Genomic DNA, 19,084 nt, shown 5'->3' on the forward strand with positions numbered 1-19,084 from the left:
ATTACAGCACCCAACAACAGACATCAGGAAAACTTCTCTGTTGTTTCTTCATTTGTTTTTAATTTTTTTATAGGGCTATATTGGGTCAGACGACAACTAGAGGTCATGGTTTAAGGGTGAAAAGTGAAATGTTTAAACAGAGCATGAGGAGGAACTCCTTCACTCAGAGGGTGGTGAGAGTGTGAAAAGAGATGCCAGCTCGAGAGAGGGATGTGGGCTTGATTTTGAAGCTTGAGAGAAGTTTGGGTACATACTGTACATGACTGGGAGGATTATGGTCCAGGTGCAGGTTGAAGGGAAAAGGCAGTTTAAATGGTTTGGCACAGACTTGATGAACCAAAGACCCTTTTTTGTTCAGTACTTTTCTATGCCTGTATGACTCTATGCAGGATGGTAACAGAGCCTTGCGGCCCAACAATCACATCCATGTGAATAATAAACTACTAACTCGTATGGCTTTGGAAGGTAAGAGGAAACTGGAGCACGGGGAGAATGTGCAGACAGCGACAGGAACTGAACCCAGGTTGCTGGCACTGGAATACTGTTACACTCATCACTGCGGTACTGTGCCTCCTCCAAGTTCATGCCCCACCTTTCTAGGACCTTTGCTACCTTTAATCTGTTGAGACCTTCAGAATCTAACACCATTTCCAATTCACTCTGTCTCTGCAGCCACTTGCTTGAGCCTGAGGAACAAGAGACTCTGCAGATGCTGGAAACTCAGAGCAACAGACAGCAGCTATTCACCCATGAAGGTTCCTCCTCTTTCTGCCCTTTACTCTTCCACCTATTACCTCACTTCATCCATCTTCCCCTCACCTGGTCTCACCATCACTGTCCTCCTTCACACCTCCCACCTTCTTGTTCCGGCTTCCTTTCCAGTCCCAATGAAGGGTCTCAGTGCAAATCACCACCTGTCTATTCCAGTCCATTGATGTTGCCTGACCTGCTGAGTTTTTCCAGCATTTTGTGTGTGTGTTCTCACAACCTGAGAAGGTGAAACCAAGGGAGTGATTGGCCTTTGGTTGCCTGTACTTTTTCCTCAATACTTTCATTACCAATACTGATAACTTCTACCTTCATTTAGGGGTGAGAGGTTAGATTAGACCGGGGGAAATGGGTGAACAGGATCAATTACCCCCAATAATAGACACAAATTCCAGCCTGCCTTTTTCACTTTACATAGAGATTGGTGGCTGTAATAGATAAAAGCCTACTATGAGGGGCATAGTTGTAAGGTGACTGGATGAAAGTAAGGGAGTGATGGAGATGTCAGACATCAGTTCTTTACGCGAAGAGTCGTGAATCTGTGGAATATACTGCCAGCGTTGGTGGTAGAGGCGGGTACATTTGGGGCAATTAGATACTCTTACATAGATACATAGATGTAAGAAAAATTGAGGGTAATACAGAGGGAAAGATTTAGATTGACCTTGGAGCAGGTTATAAGGTCGGCACAATACCGTGGGCCAAAGGGCCTACAAAGTGCTGTACTGTTCTATGTTCAATCTACACCAGCTCCAGAGTTGCTCGAGTACCTTTTCTGTGGCATATGACCAAAGTCCAACGGTGTGGTTGCAGTTGTTCTCCAGCTGCGCCCGGTCACAACAACCTTCAATTCTCTGCAGGACCTCCAGGCAGCTCAGAAAAACCCAACAATCCAGTGCTCCAACAGGGACTGAAACCTGCAGAGAGGAAAAAACATGTAGCAAGTTGTCCATCAGAATGCAGGAGATAACTGCACAGGACAGTGTGGAGCAGGGGGTCCCTCCCCTGGGAGAGTGTAGAGAGCTTCACTCTGTATCTGACTGTCCCTGCCTGGGTGGGTGTGATGGGACAGTGTAGAGGGAGCTTCACTCTGTATCTGACTGTCCCTGCCCCGGGAGTGTGTGATGGACAGTGCAGAGGGAGCTTCACTCTGTATCTGACTGTCCCTGCCCTGGGAGTGTGTGATGGGACAGTGTAGAGGGAGCTTCACTCTGTATCTGACTGTCCCTGTCCTGGGAGTGTGTGATGGGACAGTGTAGAGGGAGCTTCACTCTGTATCTAACTGTCCTTGCCTTGGGAGTGTGTGATGGGACAGTGTAGAGGGAGCTTCACCCTGTATCTAACTGTCTCTGCCCTGGGAGTGTGTGATGGGACAGTGTAGAGGGAGCTTCACTCTGTATCTAACTGTCCCTGCCCTGGGAGTGTGTGATGGGACAGTGTACAGGGAGCTTCACTCTGTATCTAACTGGTTGGGAGACTGTAGGTCTGACACGGTGGTCAGCAGCACAGGGGCGCCGCAGGGAACCGTACTCTCTCCGGTCCTGTTCACCCTGTACACATCAGACTTCCAATATAACTCGGAGTCCTGCCATGTGCAGAAGTTCGCTGATGACACGGCCATAGTGGGGTGTGTCAGGAATGGACAGGAGGAGGAGTATAGGAAACTGATACAGGACTTTGTGATATGGTGCAACTCAAACTACCTGCGTCTCAATATCACCAAGACCAAGGAGATGGTGGTGGACTTTAGGAGATCTAGGCCTCATGTGATCATTAATGGAGAATGTGTGGAGCAGGTTAAGACCTACAAGTATCTGGGAGTACAGTTAGACGAGAAGCTAGACTGGACTGCCAACACAGATGCCTTGTGCAGGAAGGCACAGAGTCGACTGTACTTCCTAAGAAGGTTGGCGTCATTCAATGTCTGTAGTGAGATGCTGAAGATGTTCTATAGGTCAGTTGTGGAGAGCGCCCTCTTCTTTGTGGTGGCGTGTTGGGGAGGAAGCATTAAGAAGAGGGACGCCTCACGTCTTAATAAGCTGGTAAGGAAGGCGGGCTCTGTCGTGGGCAAAGTACTGGAGAGTTTAACATCGGTAGCTGAGCGAAGGGCGCTGAGTAGGCTACGGTCAATTATGGATAACTCTGAACATCCTCTACATAGCACCATCCAGAGACAGAGAAGCAGTTTCAGCGACAGGTTACTATCGATGCAATGCTCCTCAGACAGGATGAAGAGGTCAATACTCCCCAATGCCATTAGGCTTTGCAATTCTACCGCCAGGACTTAAGAACTTTTTTAAAAGCTTTTATTAATGCTTTTTGAGATAGTGATTTAGATGTATATCATATTTTTTTACTGAGTTAAGTATTGTATGTAATTAGTTTTGCTACAACAAGTGTATGGGACATTGGAAAAAAAGTTGAATTTCCCCATGGGGATGAATAAAGTATCTATCTATCTATCTGACTGTCCCTGCCCTGGGAGTGTGTGATGGGACAGTGTAGAGAGAGCTTCACTCTGTATCTAACTGTCTCTGCCCTGGGAGTGTGTGATGGGACAGTGTAGAGGGAGCTTCACTCTGTATCTGACTGTCCCTGCCCTGGGAGTGTGTGATGGGACAGTGTAGAGGGAGCTTCACTCTGTATCTAACTGTCCCTGCCCTGGGAGTGTGTGATGGGACAGTGTAGAGGGAGCTTCACTCTGTATCTGACTGTCCCTGCCCTGGGAGTGTGTGATGGGACAGTGTAGAGGGAGCTACGCTGTCCCTGCCCCCAGTGAATATCGCAGCAAGTTAGACACTTTTATTCAAACCAACTGACAACTGAAACTATTCTGCTATATTTATTCAGTATTTTGCAATTTTGTAACATCTATAGCACAAACTATGAACTTCCAGGTAAATATGAAAAGGGATGTTTAGCTGAGGCTGAACAATGGACATCATCGGGAACCCTCACCACCCAGGCCTTGCTCTCTTCTCGTTGCTGCCATCAGGAAGGAGGTACGGGAGCCTCAAGGCCCAACCAACAGGTTCAGGAACAGGCATTGCCCCTCAACCAGTGGGCTCCCGAACCAGTGTAGTTTCACTCTCCTCAATGCTCAACTGTTCCCAACAGACAATGGACTCACTCCTGTTCTCGATATTTATTGCTTGCTTATCTGTTTATTCTTTCTCTCTTTTTGTATTTGCAGCTTATTGTCTTTTGCACACTGGTGTTTGTCCGCCCTTTTGGTGCGGTCATACTGAAAATATTACGGATTTACTGAGCATGCCCGCAAGAAAATGAATCTCAAGAGTTCTGGTGACATACATATTCTTTGAACTTTGACCAGCAAATAGCAGAGAATGAAGATGTTGGACTGATGCTATCTTCAGGTTTACCGGCTACAAACAAGACATGGGGAGAAGAGGCATGGACAGCTCAGACTCAGCTGAGAGCATGAGGTGGTGGCAGACACTGGTCAAAAATGACTCTGTTACCCAAATCAGAATCAGGTTTAATACCACCAGCGTATGATATGAAATCTGGTTTGAGGTATCATTATGTGTCGTGTTGTATCGTGTGGGCAATTGTGCTCTTTCCATGATTGCTCTTGGAAATGTTTCGACATGAGTGGTTTGCCATTGCCTCCTTCTGGGCAGTTTCTTTACAAGACAGGTGACCCCAGCCATTGTCAATACTCTTCAGAGATGTCGCCTAGTGTCTGTGGTTGCATAACCAGGGTTTATATAACCTTTCAATACCTGCTCACATGGCTTCACCTGACCCTGATCTGGGGCTAAGCCGGTGCCTCACCTCGCCCGAGGGTGTCCCGCAGCCTAGTGGAGAGAAGGAGTGCCTTACATCCCATTTGGTAAGTAGCATCTTCCCCTGCCCACCCAAACATTACAATACATAGTAACAGAAATTCTAAATTACAATAAAAAGTACATGTAAAAATAAATTCAATAAGTAGTGCAAAAAGAGAGGGAAATAAAAAGTGAGGAAATGTTCATGGGTTCAATGTCCATTCAGAAATCTGATGGTGGAGGGGAAGAAACTGTTCCTGAAAGTAAGGGAGTGAAAATGGATATGCTCGCTAAAGGGAGATTTCCTGAGAAGGACATTTGACCCCTCCTGACCCCAACGTGATGAATGTAACCTCTACCCCTCTGCCATCAGATTTCTGAACAGCCCATAAACTCATGAATGCCACCTCATTATTCCTATTTGTTGTCCCGAGAAAAGCAAGCCAGAAGCCCCTTGCATGACCTCCATTGACCAGAGGGTGTGGTGAGACGGTGTGATGGTGGGGGTTGGAGACTAGTACGAGTAACGTGTGTGCGGTGTTGCTAATAGAGTCACATTACACAGAAACAGTACCTTTGGCCCCAACCAGTCCAGCAGCATCCGTCACTAAGGTCGCCAATGAGCCATCATGGGCACGAGCTTCCCCAGCCTCAAGAATATCTTCAAAAGGTATTCTGTCACCACAGTAGGGATGGTGTGTTTTTGATTATGTGCTGTGTTTGGCTTATGCCAAACGTAGTGTTTAGACTGATTGCTAAAAAGCTCAATATGTGCAGTCTCTCCCATCTCAGCCACAAACTCCTCCAGAGTTGTCATGGGTCTCTTGTTGGCCTCCCTCACTAGTCCCCTTCTTGCACGGTCACTCAGTTTTTGAGGAAGGCCTGTTCTAGGCAGATTTACAGCTGTGTAAATTCTTTCCATTTCTTAATGATTGACTCCAAGGGATATTCAGTGACTTGGAAATTTTCTTGTATCCATCTTCTGACTTGTGCTTTTCAATAACCTTTTTGTGGAGTTGCTTGGAGTGTTCTTTTATCTTTTTGGTGTAGTTTTTTGGCTGGATACTAATTCACCAGCAGCTGGACCTTCCAGATACAGGTGTATTTTTACGACAATGATTGAAACACCTTGACTGCATATGGGTCTCCATTTTATTAACTATGTGACTTCCAAAACCAGTTGGCTGCACCAGTGATGACTTGGCATGCTATATTAAAGGGGTGAATACTTATGCAATTAATTATTTTGTGGTTTATATTTGTAATTAATTTAGATGACTTTGTGAAGACTTGTTTTCACTTTGACACAAAGGAGTATTCTTCTGTTGATCAGAGTAAAAAAAAAGCCAAATTAAATCGAATGCAGTTCAATGTTGTAAAATAATAAAACTTCAAAACTTCCGGCGGGGGGGGGGGGGGGGGGGGTGATGTACATGGTCTGAGAGCCTTGATCCTTGAAATGGCCTTGGTCCATTTCAAATCTTCAGTCGCCACAAGTGTGCTACGCCTCCCCAGTAGAGTGTGATGGCTGGGACACCTCTCCTCCAGCAGCTGAAAAGTAAACGGCTCCTCAGCCTGAGGCTCGAGTCCATTGAGTGCTGCTAAAAAACCTGCAGTCGGCCACAGCAGCTTGTCTTCTGCCGAGCAAAGCCCTGAGAGGGCAGCTCCAACCCCGTCTGGACACCATGCCACACCGGCCCAGCTTCGTCCCTCACTCTGGGCGTGGTGCAGGGCTAATTGTCGCTACGACCGAGGACCTGACCCCTCCATCTGCCCCTGCGATATATTGTTATTCTAACTGATGGAGACTCTTTTATGCATTGCACTGGGCTGCTGCCAGTAAACAACACGTTGTGTTTCTGAGGTTAAGACACAGCCTGGTACCAGCTAATTATGGTAAGAAATTCTGCCTCACATTTCCCTGGGGATGAGTGGGAGGAGAAACAGGAACACAAGCAAATGGACAGAGTTGGGAAGGACCACGTATATATACCATATATATCCGCTGCACACTTAACTTTAGGACAGCTTCTTCCCGTCTGCTTTCGGATTCCCAAATGGACAATGAACACTCCCTCAGGGTTCACTCTACTTACTATCAGGGAGGAGGTACAGGAGCCTGAAGAAACACACTCAGCATTTCAGGAACAGCTTCTTCAACTCCAGCAACAGGTTTCTCAATGGACAATGAACCCATGAACACAACCTCAATATTTTTCTCTTTTTGCACTACTTATCTAAAGGATATTTTAAAATTTATTTCCTATAGTAATTTACAGTTTATAATTATGTGTGGCAATGTACTGCTGCCACAAAGCAAATTTCACAACATATTACATATTGCTAGCACAATATTAAACCTGATCCTGATTCTTCTCACATACACCCACACACACATCCCTTACTGCGGCATGCTTTTACGTATTGCAATGAACTGCTACTGCAAAGCAACTGTATTTCATCACATATGTGAGTGATATTTTAAACCCGATTCCAATTACACTCAGGGGCCACTTTATTAGATACACCTGCACACCTGCTCGTTAATGCAATTATCTACTCAGCCAATCATGTGGCAGCAACTCGATGAATAAAAAACATGCAGATATGGTCAAGAGGTTCAATTGTTATCCAGACCAAACATCTGAATGGGAAGAAAGGTGACCTAGGTGACTTTGGCCGTGGAATGGTTGTTGATGCCAGACGGGATGCTTTCAGAAATGCTGATCTCCCGGGATTTTCACACATAAGTCTCTAGAGTTTGCATAGAAAGGTGCAAAACACAGGAAAAAACATTCAGTGAGAGGGTGAAAATGTCTTGTTAATGAGAGAGGTCAGAGGAGAATGGCCAGACTGGTTCAAGCTGACAGGAAGGTGATAGTAAATCAAATAACCCCATGTTACAACAGTGGTGTGGAGAAGGGCATCTTCGAATGTACAACACGTCGAACCTTGAAGTGAAGGGCTCCAGCAGCAGCAGACCATGAACATAGACTCAGTGGCCACTTTATAAGGTGCAGGAGGTATCCCACAAAGTGCCAACTGAGTGTATCACCGTTCCTTCACCCTCGCTGGGTCAGAATACTGGAACTCCCTCAACAGGGACAAGAGGACAGTTCACCATCACCACCCCAAGGGCAATTAGAAACAGGCAATTAAATACTGGCTCAGCCTAAGAAGCTCATACACCTTGAATAATTTAGTTAGTAAACTAGTTAAAAATTTTGTCTTACCATTCACAATTCATTGAGGTAGGAGAAGGTAAGATGGTAGAAAGAAGGAGAAGGTAAAACACTAACAGAATGCAGAATAAAGTGTTACAGGTACAGTTAAAGAACAGTGCAGGCAGACAAGAACTTGCAAGGTCACAATAAGGAAGATTGTGAGGTCAAAAGTCCATCTAATTGTATTAGGGAACTGTTCAATAGTCTTATAACAGTGGGACAGAGGCTGCCCTAAAGTCTGGTGGTGCATCTTTCTTGGCTTTTGTATCTGTGCCTGATGGAACAGGGAGAGAGTGAGAACGTCTGGGGTGGGTGGAGTCTTTTATTACAATGACTGCTTTTCTGAGGCAGTAAGAAGTGTTATAGTTGTAGAGAAACTTCAGTGCAGGTAGACAATAAGATGCAAGATCATAATGAGGTAGATTGTGAGGTCAAAGAGTCCATCTTATTGTAGTAAGGAACCATTGAAAAGTCTTATAACAGCAGGGTAGAAGATGCCCTGAACCTGGTGGTACCTTTCTCCCTCAGGCTTCTGTATCTCTTGCCTGATGGAGAGAATATCCGGACTGGGTGGGTGAGGTCTTTATGCTGGCAGTGTTACTGAGGCAGTGCACAATGGTTACAGTACAGAGGATGTGCAGTGCTGGTACACGATAATGAAGTAGATGGAGAGTCCATCTCGGGGACTATTGAATTGTCTGATAATAGCTCTTCTTCAGTCTACAGGTACATGTTTAAAGTTATTTAATCGAAATGCTTATGTCCTGGTATTTATTTTCTTGCAGGCATCCATTCGATACAAGGAATTACAACTGAATCAGTGAAAAGCCACACACAAAGACAAACAACCAATGTGCAAAAGACATCAATCTGGGCAAATACAAAAAAATAAGAATAACTAATAAGTAACACCGAGAATTGGATTGTAGAGTCATGGAAAGTGAGTCCGCAGGTTGTGGAATCAGTTCAGAGTTGAGGTGAGTGAAGTTATCCCCACTGGTTCAGGAACCTGATGGTTCAGAGACTGGGTGAGTGAAGTTATCCCCACTGGTTCAGGAGCCTGATGGTTGAGGGGTAATAACTGTTCCTGATCCCGATGGTGGGAAGACCTGAGGGTCCTGCACCACCTCCCTGATGGCAACAGCAAGAAGAGAGCATGACCTGAGTGGTGGGTGTTTAAAAACAAATCAAATTAGGAACACGACAGTTTTTACCTCGAGTAGCTTCAGCTCCTGGACGCAGTTGTGGAGCAGCTGGAGAGCGCGATCTGCCACCTCCCACGGCCGCTGCAGCAATACCAGCAGCGTGCACTGCCGCGAGAAGAGATAGCTGCGAAGGTCCAGCAGGGTGGCCTGGTTCCTCTGGATTAACTCCCGCTTCTCCATGTCAATGGGCTTGCGGAGGACCAACCCGTTCCAGCTCCGCACAGGCTGGCAGAACGAGGCCAGCCAATTGGCGCCATCTGCAACAAGTGGGCAGGGGTTGTTATCCTGAGATTGACAGGATGGGATCAAAGCCCTGGGGGAGAGCGAGCAGAGTTGTACACACGCCCATGCAGATCCAGCAAGAACACACACACATTCCTCTGAGCACTCGATCAGCATTCATTTCTTCATTCTGCGCCATGTCGTATGACTTGGGTGATCATGGTCTTCCCATGACTGTGAGTGACCTGGCAAATTTTTCTACAGAAGTGGTTTGCCATTGCCATCTTCTGGACTGTGTCTTTACAAGATGTTGACCCCAGCCATTATCAATACTCTTCAGAGATTGTCTGCCTGGCGTCAGTGGTCACATAACCGGGACTTGTGATATGTGTCAGCTTCTCATACGACCATCCACCACCTGCTCCCATGGCTTCACTAACCGGGGGTCACAGCTGGTGCTACGCCTTGTCCAAGGGTGACCCGATGGCTAGCAGAGGGGAGAGGGCCTTACACCCCCTTTGGTAGTGACCTATCTCCACCCCACGGCCATTCCCATTCCGACATGACGGTCCACGGCCTCCTGTACTGCCGTGCCGAGGCCACTTTCAGGGCGGAAGAGTAACTCCCCATATCCTGCCGTGGAGCCTCCAACCGTATGAACTTCCGGTAACTTCTCTTCCCATCCCTTCTCTCTTGTTCCATTCCCCATTCTGGTCACCCTCTCACCACAGGAAAGGACCATCTAGTTCATGCTGAACGATTTAAACTGCCTACTCCAAACAACCTGCACTGGGACCATAGCCTTCCATATCCCCACTATCCATGTACCCATCCAAATTTCTCTTAAACATTGAAATTGAGCTCGCATACACCACTTGCACTGACAACTCATCCCACACTCTCACGACCCTCTGAGTGATGAAGTTTCCCCTCATGTTCTGCTTAAACTTTTCACCTTTCACCCTTAACCTAGCTCTCTATTAGTAAGATAGAAGGATATGCGCAAGGTAAATTCTAGGCAGTCTCTAGAGCAGGCGACACGTCACCTGTGAGTCGGCTGGTGTGGTATACTGCATCCAGTGCTCCTGGTGTGGCCTTTTATATATTGGTGAGACCCGACGCAGACTGGGAGACCGTTTCGCTGAACACCTACGCTCGGTCCGCCAGAAAAAGCAGGATCTCACAGTGGCCAAACATTTTAATTCCATGTCCCATTCCCATTCTGATATGTCTATCCATGGCCTCCTCTACTGTCAAGATGAAGCCAAACACAGGTTGGAGGAACAACACCTTATATACCGGCTGGGTAGCCTCCAACCTGATGGCATGAACATTGACTTCTCTAACTTCTGTTAATGCCCCTCCTCCCCTTCTTACCCCATCCCTGATATATTTAGTTGTTTGGTTTTTTTCTCTCTCTCTCTGCCCATCACTGTGCCTGTTCTCCATCTCCCTCTGGTGCTCCCCCCTCCCCCTTTCTTTCTCCCGAGGCCTCCCGTCCCATGATCCTTTCCCTTCTCCTGTCATTTTGCATTTCCCCCTCCCCCCACTACTTTCAAATCTCTTAGTATCTCTCCTTTCAGTTAGTCCTGATGAAGGGTCTCGGCCCGAAACGTCGACAGTGCTTCTCCCTATAGATGCTGCCTGGCCTGCTGTGTTCCACCAGCATTTTGTGTGTGTTGTCTAGAGTAGGTTATGTGGTCAGCACAACATTGTGGCCCAGAGGGCCTGTATTGTGCTGTAAATTTCTATGTTCTATGTTAACCCAAGACCAAGGGTTGACCTTCTCCTCACCTCCTTCCCTTTCTCCCATGGTCCAACTCTCCTCTCCTGTCAGATTTCTTCTCCTTCAGCCCTTTATCTCTTCCACCTATCACCTCCATGCTTTGCACCTCATCCCCACCTCCCACAACCACCCACTTTAATGCTCACCTGGTCTCACCAGCTTGTACTCCTTCCCACCCCCAGACCTCCTTATTCAGGCCTCCCCCTTCCTTTCCTGCCCTGATGAAGGGTCTTGGCCCAAGACATCAAATGTTTATTCCCCCCTGACCTGGTGAGTTCCTCCGGCATTTTGTGGATGTTACTCTGGATTTCTAGGACCGGTAGAATCTTGTGTGTTAATGATTTGCAGCTAGAGCAACACTTACCCCCAGCACCGTAGTTGACAACATACTGAGTGAAGAGAGCATCGAGCTCATCGTACTGGACCAGTGCGTCCTCGTACTGCTGCAGCATCTCAAAAACGAAAGCCAGCTCCTCCTTCAAACACAAAGGAAAGTTCAAGTCCAACTTTAATTGTCATTCCACTATCCACCAATACCGCCAAACAAAACTGTCTTAAACCGGGGCCAGGGTGAAAAACACAGTCACAGCACAAGGCACATATAGGACATCAGGTAGCAGTAAACACACTGTATAGTCATGCAAAGAAAAGATGTAGCCGGTCGCTGAATTTCCTGTCATGTCCTGTCAACTGATGGCGCATGGGAAGTTGTCAGCAAAAACAAGCTCACAACAGTCTGATTTTAGCTCACAGTAAAAGAAAGTGCAGCTGCTGAGTGAACACTGGAGGGCAGCACTGACGGGAGCTGCAGACGAACACAATCCAGCTTGTATTCCTCTGAGTGAACACTGGAGGGCAGCACTGACAGGAGCTGCAGACGAACACAATCCAGCTTGTATTCCTCTGAGTGAACACTGGAGGGCAGCACTGACAGGAGCTGCAGACAGTCACAATCTAGCTGGTCTTCCTCTGAGTGAACACTGGAGGGCAGCACTGACGGGAGCTGCAGACGAACACAATCCAGCTTGTATTCCTCTGAGTGAACACTGGAGGGCAGCACTGACAGGAGCTGCAGACGAACACAATCTAGCTGGTCTTCCTCTGAGTGAACACTGGAGGGCAGCACTGACAGGAGCTGCAGACGAACACAATCCAGCTTGTATTCCTCTGAGTGAACACTGGAGGGCAGCACTGACAGGAGCTGCAGACGAACACAATCCAGCTGGTCTTCCACTGACTGAACACTGGAGAGCAGCACTGACAGGAGCTGCAGATGAACACAATCCAGCTTGTATTCCTCTGAGTGAACACTGGAGGGCAGCACTGACAGGAGCTGCAGACGAACACAATCTAGCTGGTCTTCCTCTGAGTGAACACTGGAGAGCAGCACTGACAGGAGCTGCAGATGAACACAATCCAGCTGGTCTTCCACTGACTGAACACTGGAGAGCAGCACTGACAGGAGCTGCAGACGAACACAATCTAGCTGGTCTTCCTCTGACTGAACACTGGAGAGCAGCACTGACAGGAGCTGCAGACGAACACAATCTAGCTGGTCTTCCTCTGACTGAACACTGGAGAGCAGCACTGACAGGAGCTGCAGATGAACACAATCCAGCTGGTCTTCCTCTGAGTGAACACTGGAGAGCAGCACTGACGGGAGCTGCAGACAAACACAATCCAGCTTGTATTCCTCTGAGTGAACACTGGAGGGCAGTACTGATGGGAGAGGCCTGCTTCCAATCCAGCATGAACACCATACATAACATCTGCATCAAATTAACACTTCAACCTCAAAAGCAAGAGCTTTTTTGGAAGAGGAAATCCTGGAATTCCTGCCCTCCTACCCCCTCCAATCAGGACTGTGAGAGACGCCTCACCAAAGGACCACAGTATCTCTCCATTACCTCTAGCAGCAATTAGGGTGGGTATCAAGTAACACACAGAGAGTGCAGGAGGACTCAACAAGCCAGGCTGCATCTATGGATGGAAAGGAAGTGGGCAAAAGCTAGGATGAGTAGGTCCTCTCCTATCAGATTCCTTCTTCAGCAGGAAATTTACACTCTTCCACCCTTCACCTCCCAGCTTCTTAATTCACCCCCTCCTCCATCCCCAGTCTCATCTATCATCTGCCAGCTTTTACTCTTTCCCCTCTCCCCACATTCTTATTCTATAAGACCATACGATACGCAGTACTATGCAAAAGTCTAAGGTACATGTAAAACAATTCTGTAAAGCAAAGATGCTTGCAAAAATAATTAAGTGAAAAGTTTCTAAACACCCTAAAATACTATAAAGAACTAAACGGTAAAAAACTACATCAAATCAATATTTAGTGTGACCACCAAATATTGAAACTGCATCAATCCTCTTAGGTACCCAGTCATGCTGTTTTATAAGAAAATCAGCTGGTAGGCTGTTCCAAGCATCTTGGAGAACTTGCCACAGTTCTTCAGCAGACTCTGGCTGTCTCACTTGCTTCTGTCTCTCTAGGTAATCCCAGAGAGCCTAGACGATGTTGAGATCAGGCTCTGTGGGGGCACACCATCTGAAACCATAGGGTGCCGGAGACTTTTGCACAGTCTTATAGGAGCAGTATTAGGCCATTTGGCCCATTGAGTCTGCTCCATCATATCATCATGGCTGATCCATTTTCCTGCCTTCTGCCTGTAACCTTTGATGCCCTGATTAATCAAGAACCTATCAACCTCCACCTTAACTATACCAAAGACTTGGCTTCCACAGGTATCTGTGGCAAAGAATTCCATAGATCACCATCCCCTGGCTAAAGAAATTCCCCCTCATCTCTGTTCTAAATGGATCTCCTTCTATTCTAAGGTTGTGCCCTCTAGTCCTAGACTTGCCCAATATAGGAGATATCCTCTTTGTATCCACTGGGCCTTTCAATATTTGATAAGTTACAATGAGACCCTCCCTCATTCTTCTAAACTGCAGTGAGTACAGACCCAGAGCCATCAAACCCTCCTCATAGGTGGGATCAATCTTGTGAACCTCCTCTGAACCCTCTCCAATGTCAACACATCCTTTCTTAGCTAAGGGGTCCAAAACTGTCCACAATAAAGCCTCAGCATTATATCCTTGCTTTTATATTTCAGTCCTCTTGAAATGAATGTTAACACCACAGACTCAACCTGAAAATTAACCTTTAGGGAATCTTGTACAACTCAAGAATCTTGTACAACCCAAGTCCCTTTGCAACTCAGATTTTTGTATTTTCTCCCCAGTTAGAAAATTGTCTACGTCTTTCTTCCTTCTACTAAAGTGCGCAATCATACACTTCCCTGCACTATATTCCAGCAGCCACTTTGCCCATTCTCCTAATCTAATTCCTATTGCAGACACCCTGCTTCCTCAGAACTGTCTGTCCCTCTATCTGTCTTTGTATCATCCGCAAACCTGGCCAAAAAAGCCACCAATTCCTTTATCTAAACCATTGATATACAACATGATAACACCAACCCCCGCAGAACACCACAAGAATGGACTTTTTGCAACCGTATTTACTCAGGAGATGGACAGAGTCTATGGAAGTGAGGCAAAGCAACAGCGAGGTCATGGACCCTATACAGATTATAGAGGAGTAGTTGTTCGCTGTCCTGAGGCAAATTAGGGTGGATAAATCCTCAGGGCCTGGCAAGGTGTTCCCTCGGACCCTGTGGGAGGCAAGTGCAGAAACTGATGGGCCCTAGCAGAGATACTTAAATCATCCTTAGCAGCAGGTAAGCTACCAAAGGATTGGAGGATAACTAATGTTGTTCTGTTGTTTAAGAAAGGCTCTAAAAGTAAACCAGGAAATTATAGGCAGGTGAGCCTGATATCAGTTGAGGGAAAGTTATTGAGAGGTATTCTCAGGTACTGATTAGGGATAGTCAACATGGCTTTGTTCATGGTAGGTCTTGTCTAACCAATCTTAAGAGTTTTTTGAGGCAGTTACCCGGAAAGTGGATTAAGACAAGGCAGTGGATGTTTTCTACATGGACTTTAGCAAGGCATTTGACAAGATCCCATATGGGAGGTTAGTCCAGGTGGTTCAGTCATTCAGCATTCAAGATGAGGTAGTGAATTGGATTAGACATTGGCGCAGCCAGAGAGTGGTAGTAGAGGGTTGCCTCTCTGACTGGAGGCCTGTGACTAGTAGAGTGCCACAGGGATCGGTGCTGGGTCCAACGTTGTTTGTCATCTATATCAATGTTCTGGATGATGATGTGGTTAACTGGATCAGAAAATTTGCAGATGACACCAAGGTTCGGGGTGCAATGGACAGTAAGGAAGGCTATCATGGCTTGCTGAGGGATCTACATCAGCTGGAGAAATGGGCTGAAAAATGGCAGGTGGAATTTAATACAGACAAGTGTGAGGTGTTGCACTTTAGTAGGTCTTACACGGTGAACGGTAGGGCACTGAGGCATGCTGTAGAACAGAAATACAGCTCCATAATTCCTCGTAAGTGGTGTCACAGGTAGATAGGGTAGTAAGGAAAGCTTTTGGCACATTGGCCTTCATAAATCAATGTGCTGAGTACAGGAGATGAGATGTTATGTTGAAGTTGTACAAGATGTTGGTGAGGCCTAATCTGGAGTATTGAACATAGAAACATAGAAAACCTGCAGCACAATACAGGCCCTTCAGCCCACAAAGTTGTTCCGAACATGTCCCTACCTTAGAAATTACTTGGCTTACCTATAGCCCTTTATTTTTCTAAGCTCCATGTACCTATCCAAAAGTCTCTTAAAAGACCCTATCGTATCCGCCTCCACCACCATTGCCGGCAGCCCATTCCACACACTCACCACTCTCTGAGTAAAAAAATTTACCCCTGACATCTCCTCTGTATCTACTTCCCAGCACCTTAAACCTGTGTCCTCTTGTGGCAACCATTTCAGCCCTGGGTAAAAGCCTCTGACTATCCACACGATCAATGCCTCTCATCATCTTGTACACCTCTATCAGGTCACCTCTCATCCTCCGTCACTCCAAGGAGAAAAGGCAGAGTTCACTCAACCTATTCTCATAAGGCCTGCTCCCCAATCCAGGCAACATCCTTGTAAATCCCCTCTGCACCCTTTCTATGGCTTCCACATCCTTCCTGTAGTGAGGCGACCAGAACTGAGCACAGTACTCCAAGTGGAGTCTGACCAGGGTTCTACATAGCTGCAACATTACCTCTCGGCTCCTAAATTCAATTCCACGGTTGATGAAGGCCAATACACCATACACCTTCTTAACCACAGAGTCAACCTGCGCAGCAGCTTTGAGTGTCCTATGGACTCGGACCCCAAGATCCCTCTGATCCTCCACACTGCCAAGAGTCTTATCATTAATACTATATTCTGTCATCATACTTGACCTACCAAAATGTGTGCAGTTTTGGTCACCTATATACAGGAAAGATGTAAATAAGGTTGAAACAGTACTGAGAAAATGTACAAGGATGTTGCCAGGTCTGGAGGACCCAAGTTATAAGGAAAGATTGAATAGGTTAGGACTCTGTTACCTGGAACTTGGAAGATTGAGGGAAGATTTGATAGAGATATATAAAATTATGAGGGGTATCAAATCACAAACGCGAAAAAGTCTGCAGATGCTGGATTTCCAAAACAAAACACACAAAATGTTGGAGAAACTCAGCAGGTCAGACAGCATCCGTGGAATGAACAGACAGTCAGCATTTCAGACTGAGACACTTCTTTAGGACTTCTGTGGGGTTTAGAATAGGGCAAATGCAAGTAGACTTTTTCCACTGAGGTTGAGTGGGACCATAACTAGAGGTCATAGCTTAAGGGGAACATGAGTGGTGAGAGTGTGGAATGAACTGCCAGCACAAGTAGTGCATGCCAGTTCAATTTCAATATTTGAGAGAAGCTTGGTTAGGCACCTGGATAGCAGGAGTATGGAGAGCTATGGTCCCGGTGCAGGTAATTTGGAATAGGCAATTTAAATGGTTCAGCATGGACTAGATGGGCTGAATGGCCTGCTTCTGCGCTGTACGTCACAGGCAGCCAACCAGAAAAGCCTCAAATTATGAGGCTATACGGCTAGAACTTGCGGGTGTGAATTGGGATGATGTTTTTGCAGGGAAATGTACTATGGACATGTGGTCGATGTTTAAGGATCTCTTGCAGGATGTTAGGGATAAATTTGTCCCGGTGAGGAAGATAAAGAATGGTAGGATGAAGGAACCATGGGACACAAGTAAAGTGGAAAATCTAGTCAGGTGGAAGAAGGCAGCATACACGAGGTTTAGGAAGCAAAGATCAGATGGGTCTATTGAGGAATATAGGGTAGCAAGAAAGGAGTTTAACAAGCAGCTGAGAAAAGCAAGAAGGGGGCATGAGAAGGCCTTGGCGAGTAGGGTAAAGGAAAACCCCAAGGCATTCTTCATTTTGTGAAGAACAAAAAGATGACAGGAGTGAAGGTAGGACCGATTAGAGATAAAAGTGGGAAGATGTGCCTGGAGGCTGTGGAAGTGAGCGAGGTCCTCACTGAATACTTCTCTTCAGTATTCATCACTGAGAGGGAACTTGATGACGGTGAGGACAATATGATTGAGGTTGATGTTCTGGAGCATGTTGATATTAAGGGAGAGGAGGTGTTGGAGTTGTTAAAAATACATTAGGACGGATAAGTCCCCGGGGCCTGATGGAATATTCCCCAGGGTGCTCCACGAGGCAAGGGAAGAGATTGCTGAACCTCTGGCTAGGATCTTTATGTCCTCGTTGTCCACGGAAATGGTAGCGGAGGATTGGAGGAAGGTGAATGTTGTCCCCTTGTTCAAAAAAGGTAGTAGGGATAGTCCAGGTAATTATAGACCAGTGAGCCTTACGTCTGTGGTGGGAAAACTGTTGGAAAAGATTCTTAGAGATAAGATCTATGGGCATTTAGAGAATCATGGTCTGATCAGGGACAGTCAGCATGGCTTTGTGAAAGGCAGATCGTATCTAACAAGCCTGATAGAGTTCTCTGAGGAGGTGACCAGGCATATAGATGACGGTAGTGCAGTGGATGTGATCTACATGGATTTTAGTAAGGCATTTGACAAGGTTCCACATGGTAGGCTTATTCAGAAAGTCAGAAGGCATGGAATCAAGGGAAGTTTGGCCAGGTGGATTCAGAATTGGCTTGCCTGCAGAAGGCAGAGGGTCGTGGTGGAGGGAGTACATTCAGATTGGAGGGTTGTGACTAGTGGTGTCCCACAAGGATCTGTTCTGGGACCCCTACTTTTTGTGATTTTTATTAACGACCTGGATGTGGGGGTAGAAGGGTGGGTTGGCAAGTTTGCAGACGACACAAAGGTTGGTGGTGTTGTAGATAGTGTAGAGGATTGTCGAAGATTGCAAGCGACATTGATAGGATGCGGAAGTGGGCTGAGAAGTGGCAAATGGAGTTCAACCCGGAGAAGTGTGAGGTGGTACACTTTGGAAGGACAAACTCCATGGCAGAGTACAAAGTAAATGGCAGGATACTTGGTAGTGTGGAGGAGCAGAGGGATCTGGGGGTACATGTCCACAGATCCCTGAAAGTTGCCTCACAGGTAGATAGGGTAGATAAGAAAGCTTATGGGGTGTTAGCTTTCATAAGTCGAGGGATAGAGTTTAAGAGACGCGATGTAATGATGCAGCTCTATAAAACTCTAGTTAGGCCACACTTGCGAGTACTGTGTCCAGTTCTGGTCACCTCACTATAGGAAGGATGTGGAAGCATTGGAAAGGGTACAGAGGAGATTTACCAGGATTCTGCCTGGTTTAGAGAGTATGGATTATGATCAGAGATGAAGGGAGCTAGGGCTTTACTCTTTGGAGAGAAGGAGGATGAGAGGAGACATGATAGAGGTGTACAAGATATTAAGAGGAATTGACAGAGTGGACAGCCAGTGCCTCTTCCCCAGGGCGCCACTGCTCAGTACAAGAGGACATGGCTTTAAGTTAAGGGGAGGGAAGTTCAAGGGGGATATTAGAGGAAGATTTTTCACTCAGAGAGTGGTTGGTGCGTAGAATGCACTGCCTGAGTCAGTGGTGGAGGCAGATACACTAGTGAAATTTAAGAGACTACTAGACAGGTATATGGAGG

The 19,084-nt window shown here is 46.5% G+C and overlaps 1 protein-coding gene across 2 annotated transcripts in view; it reads right to left on the reverse strand.

Moving 5' to 3' along the window:
* Positions 1-19,084, reverse strand: part of trappc10 (trafficking protein particle complex subunit 10) — a 153,215-nt gene that overhangs the window by 106,494 nt on the left and 27,637 nt on the right. For both annotated transcript variants that reach the window (XM_073044757.1, XM_073044756.1), the window contains exons 6-8: positions 11,361-11,472; positions 8,998-9,245; positions 1,539-1,685 (exon numbers count right to left, since the gene is read on the reverse strand). In XM_073044757.1, coding sequence (XP_072900858.1) covers positions 1,539-1,685; positions 8,998-9,245; positions 11,361-11,472 — 507 coding nt within the window. The remainder of the gene's footprint in view (positions 1-1,538; positions 1,686-8,997; positions 9,246-11,360; positions 11,473-19,084) is intronic.

The sequence above is a fragment of the Hemitrygon akajei genome, chromosome 5, assembly GCF_048418815.1.
Source record: "Hemitrygon akajei chromosome 5, sHemAka1.3, whole genome shotgun sequence".
Lineage (NCBI taxonomy): Eukaryota > Metazoa > Chordata > Chondrichthyes > Myliobatiformes > Dasyatidae > Hemitrygon > Hemitrygon akajei.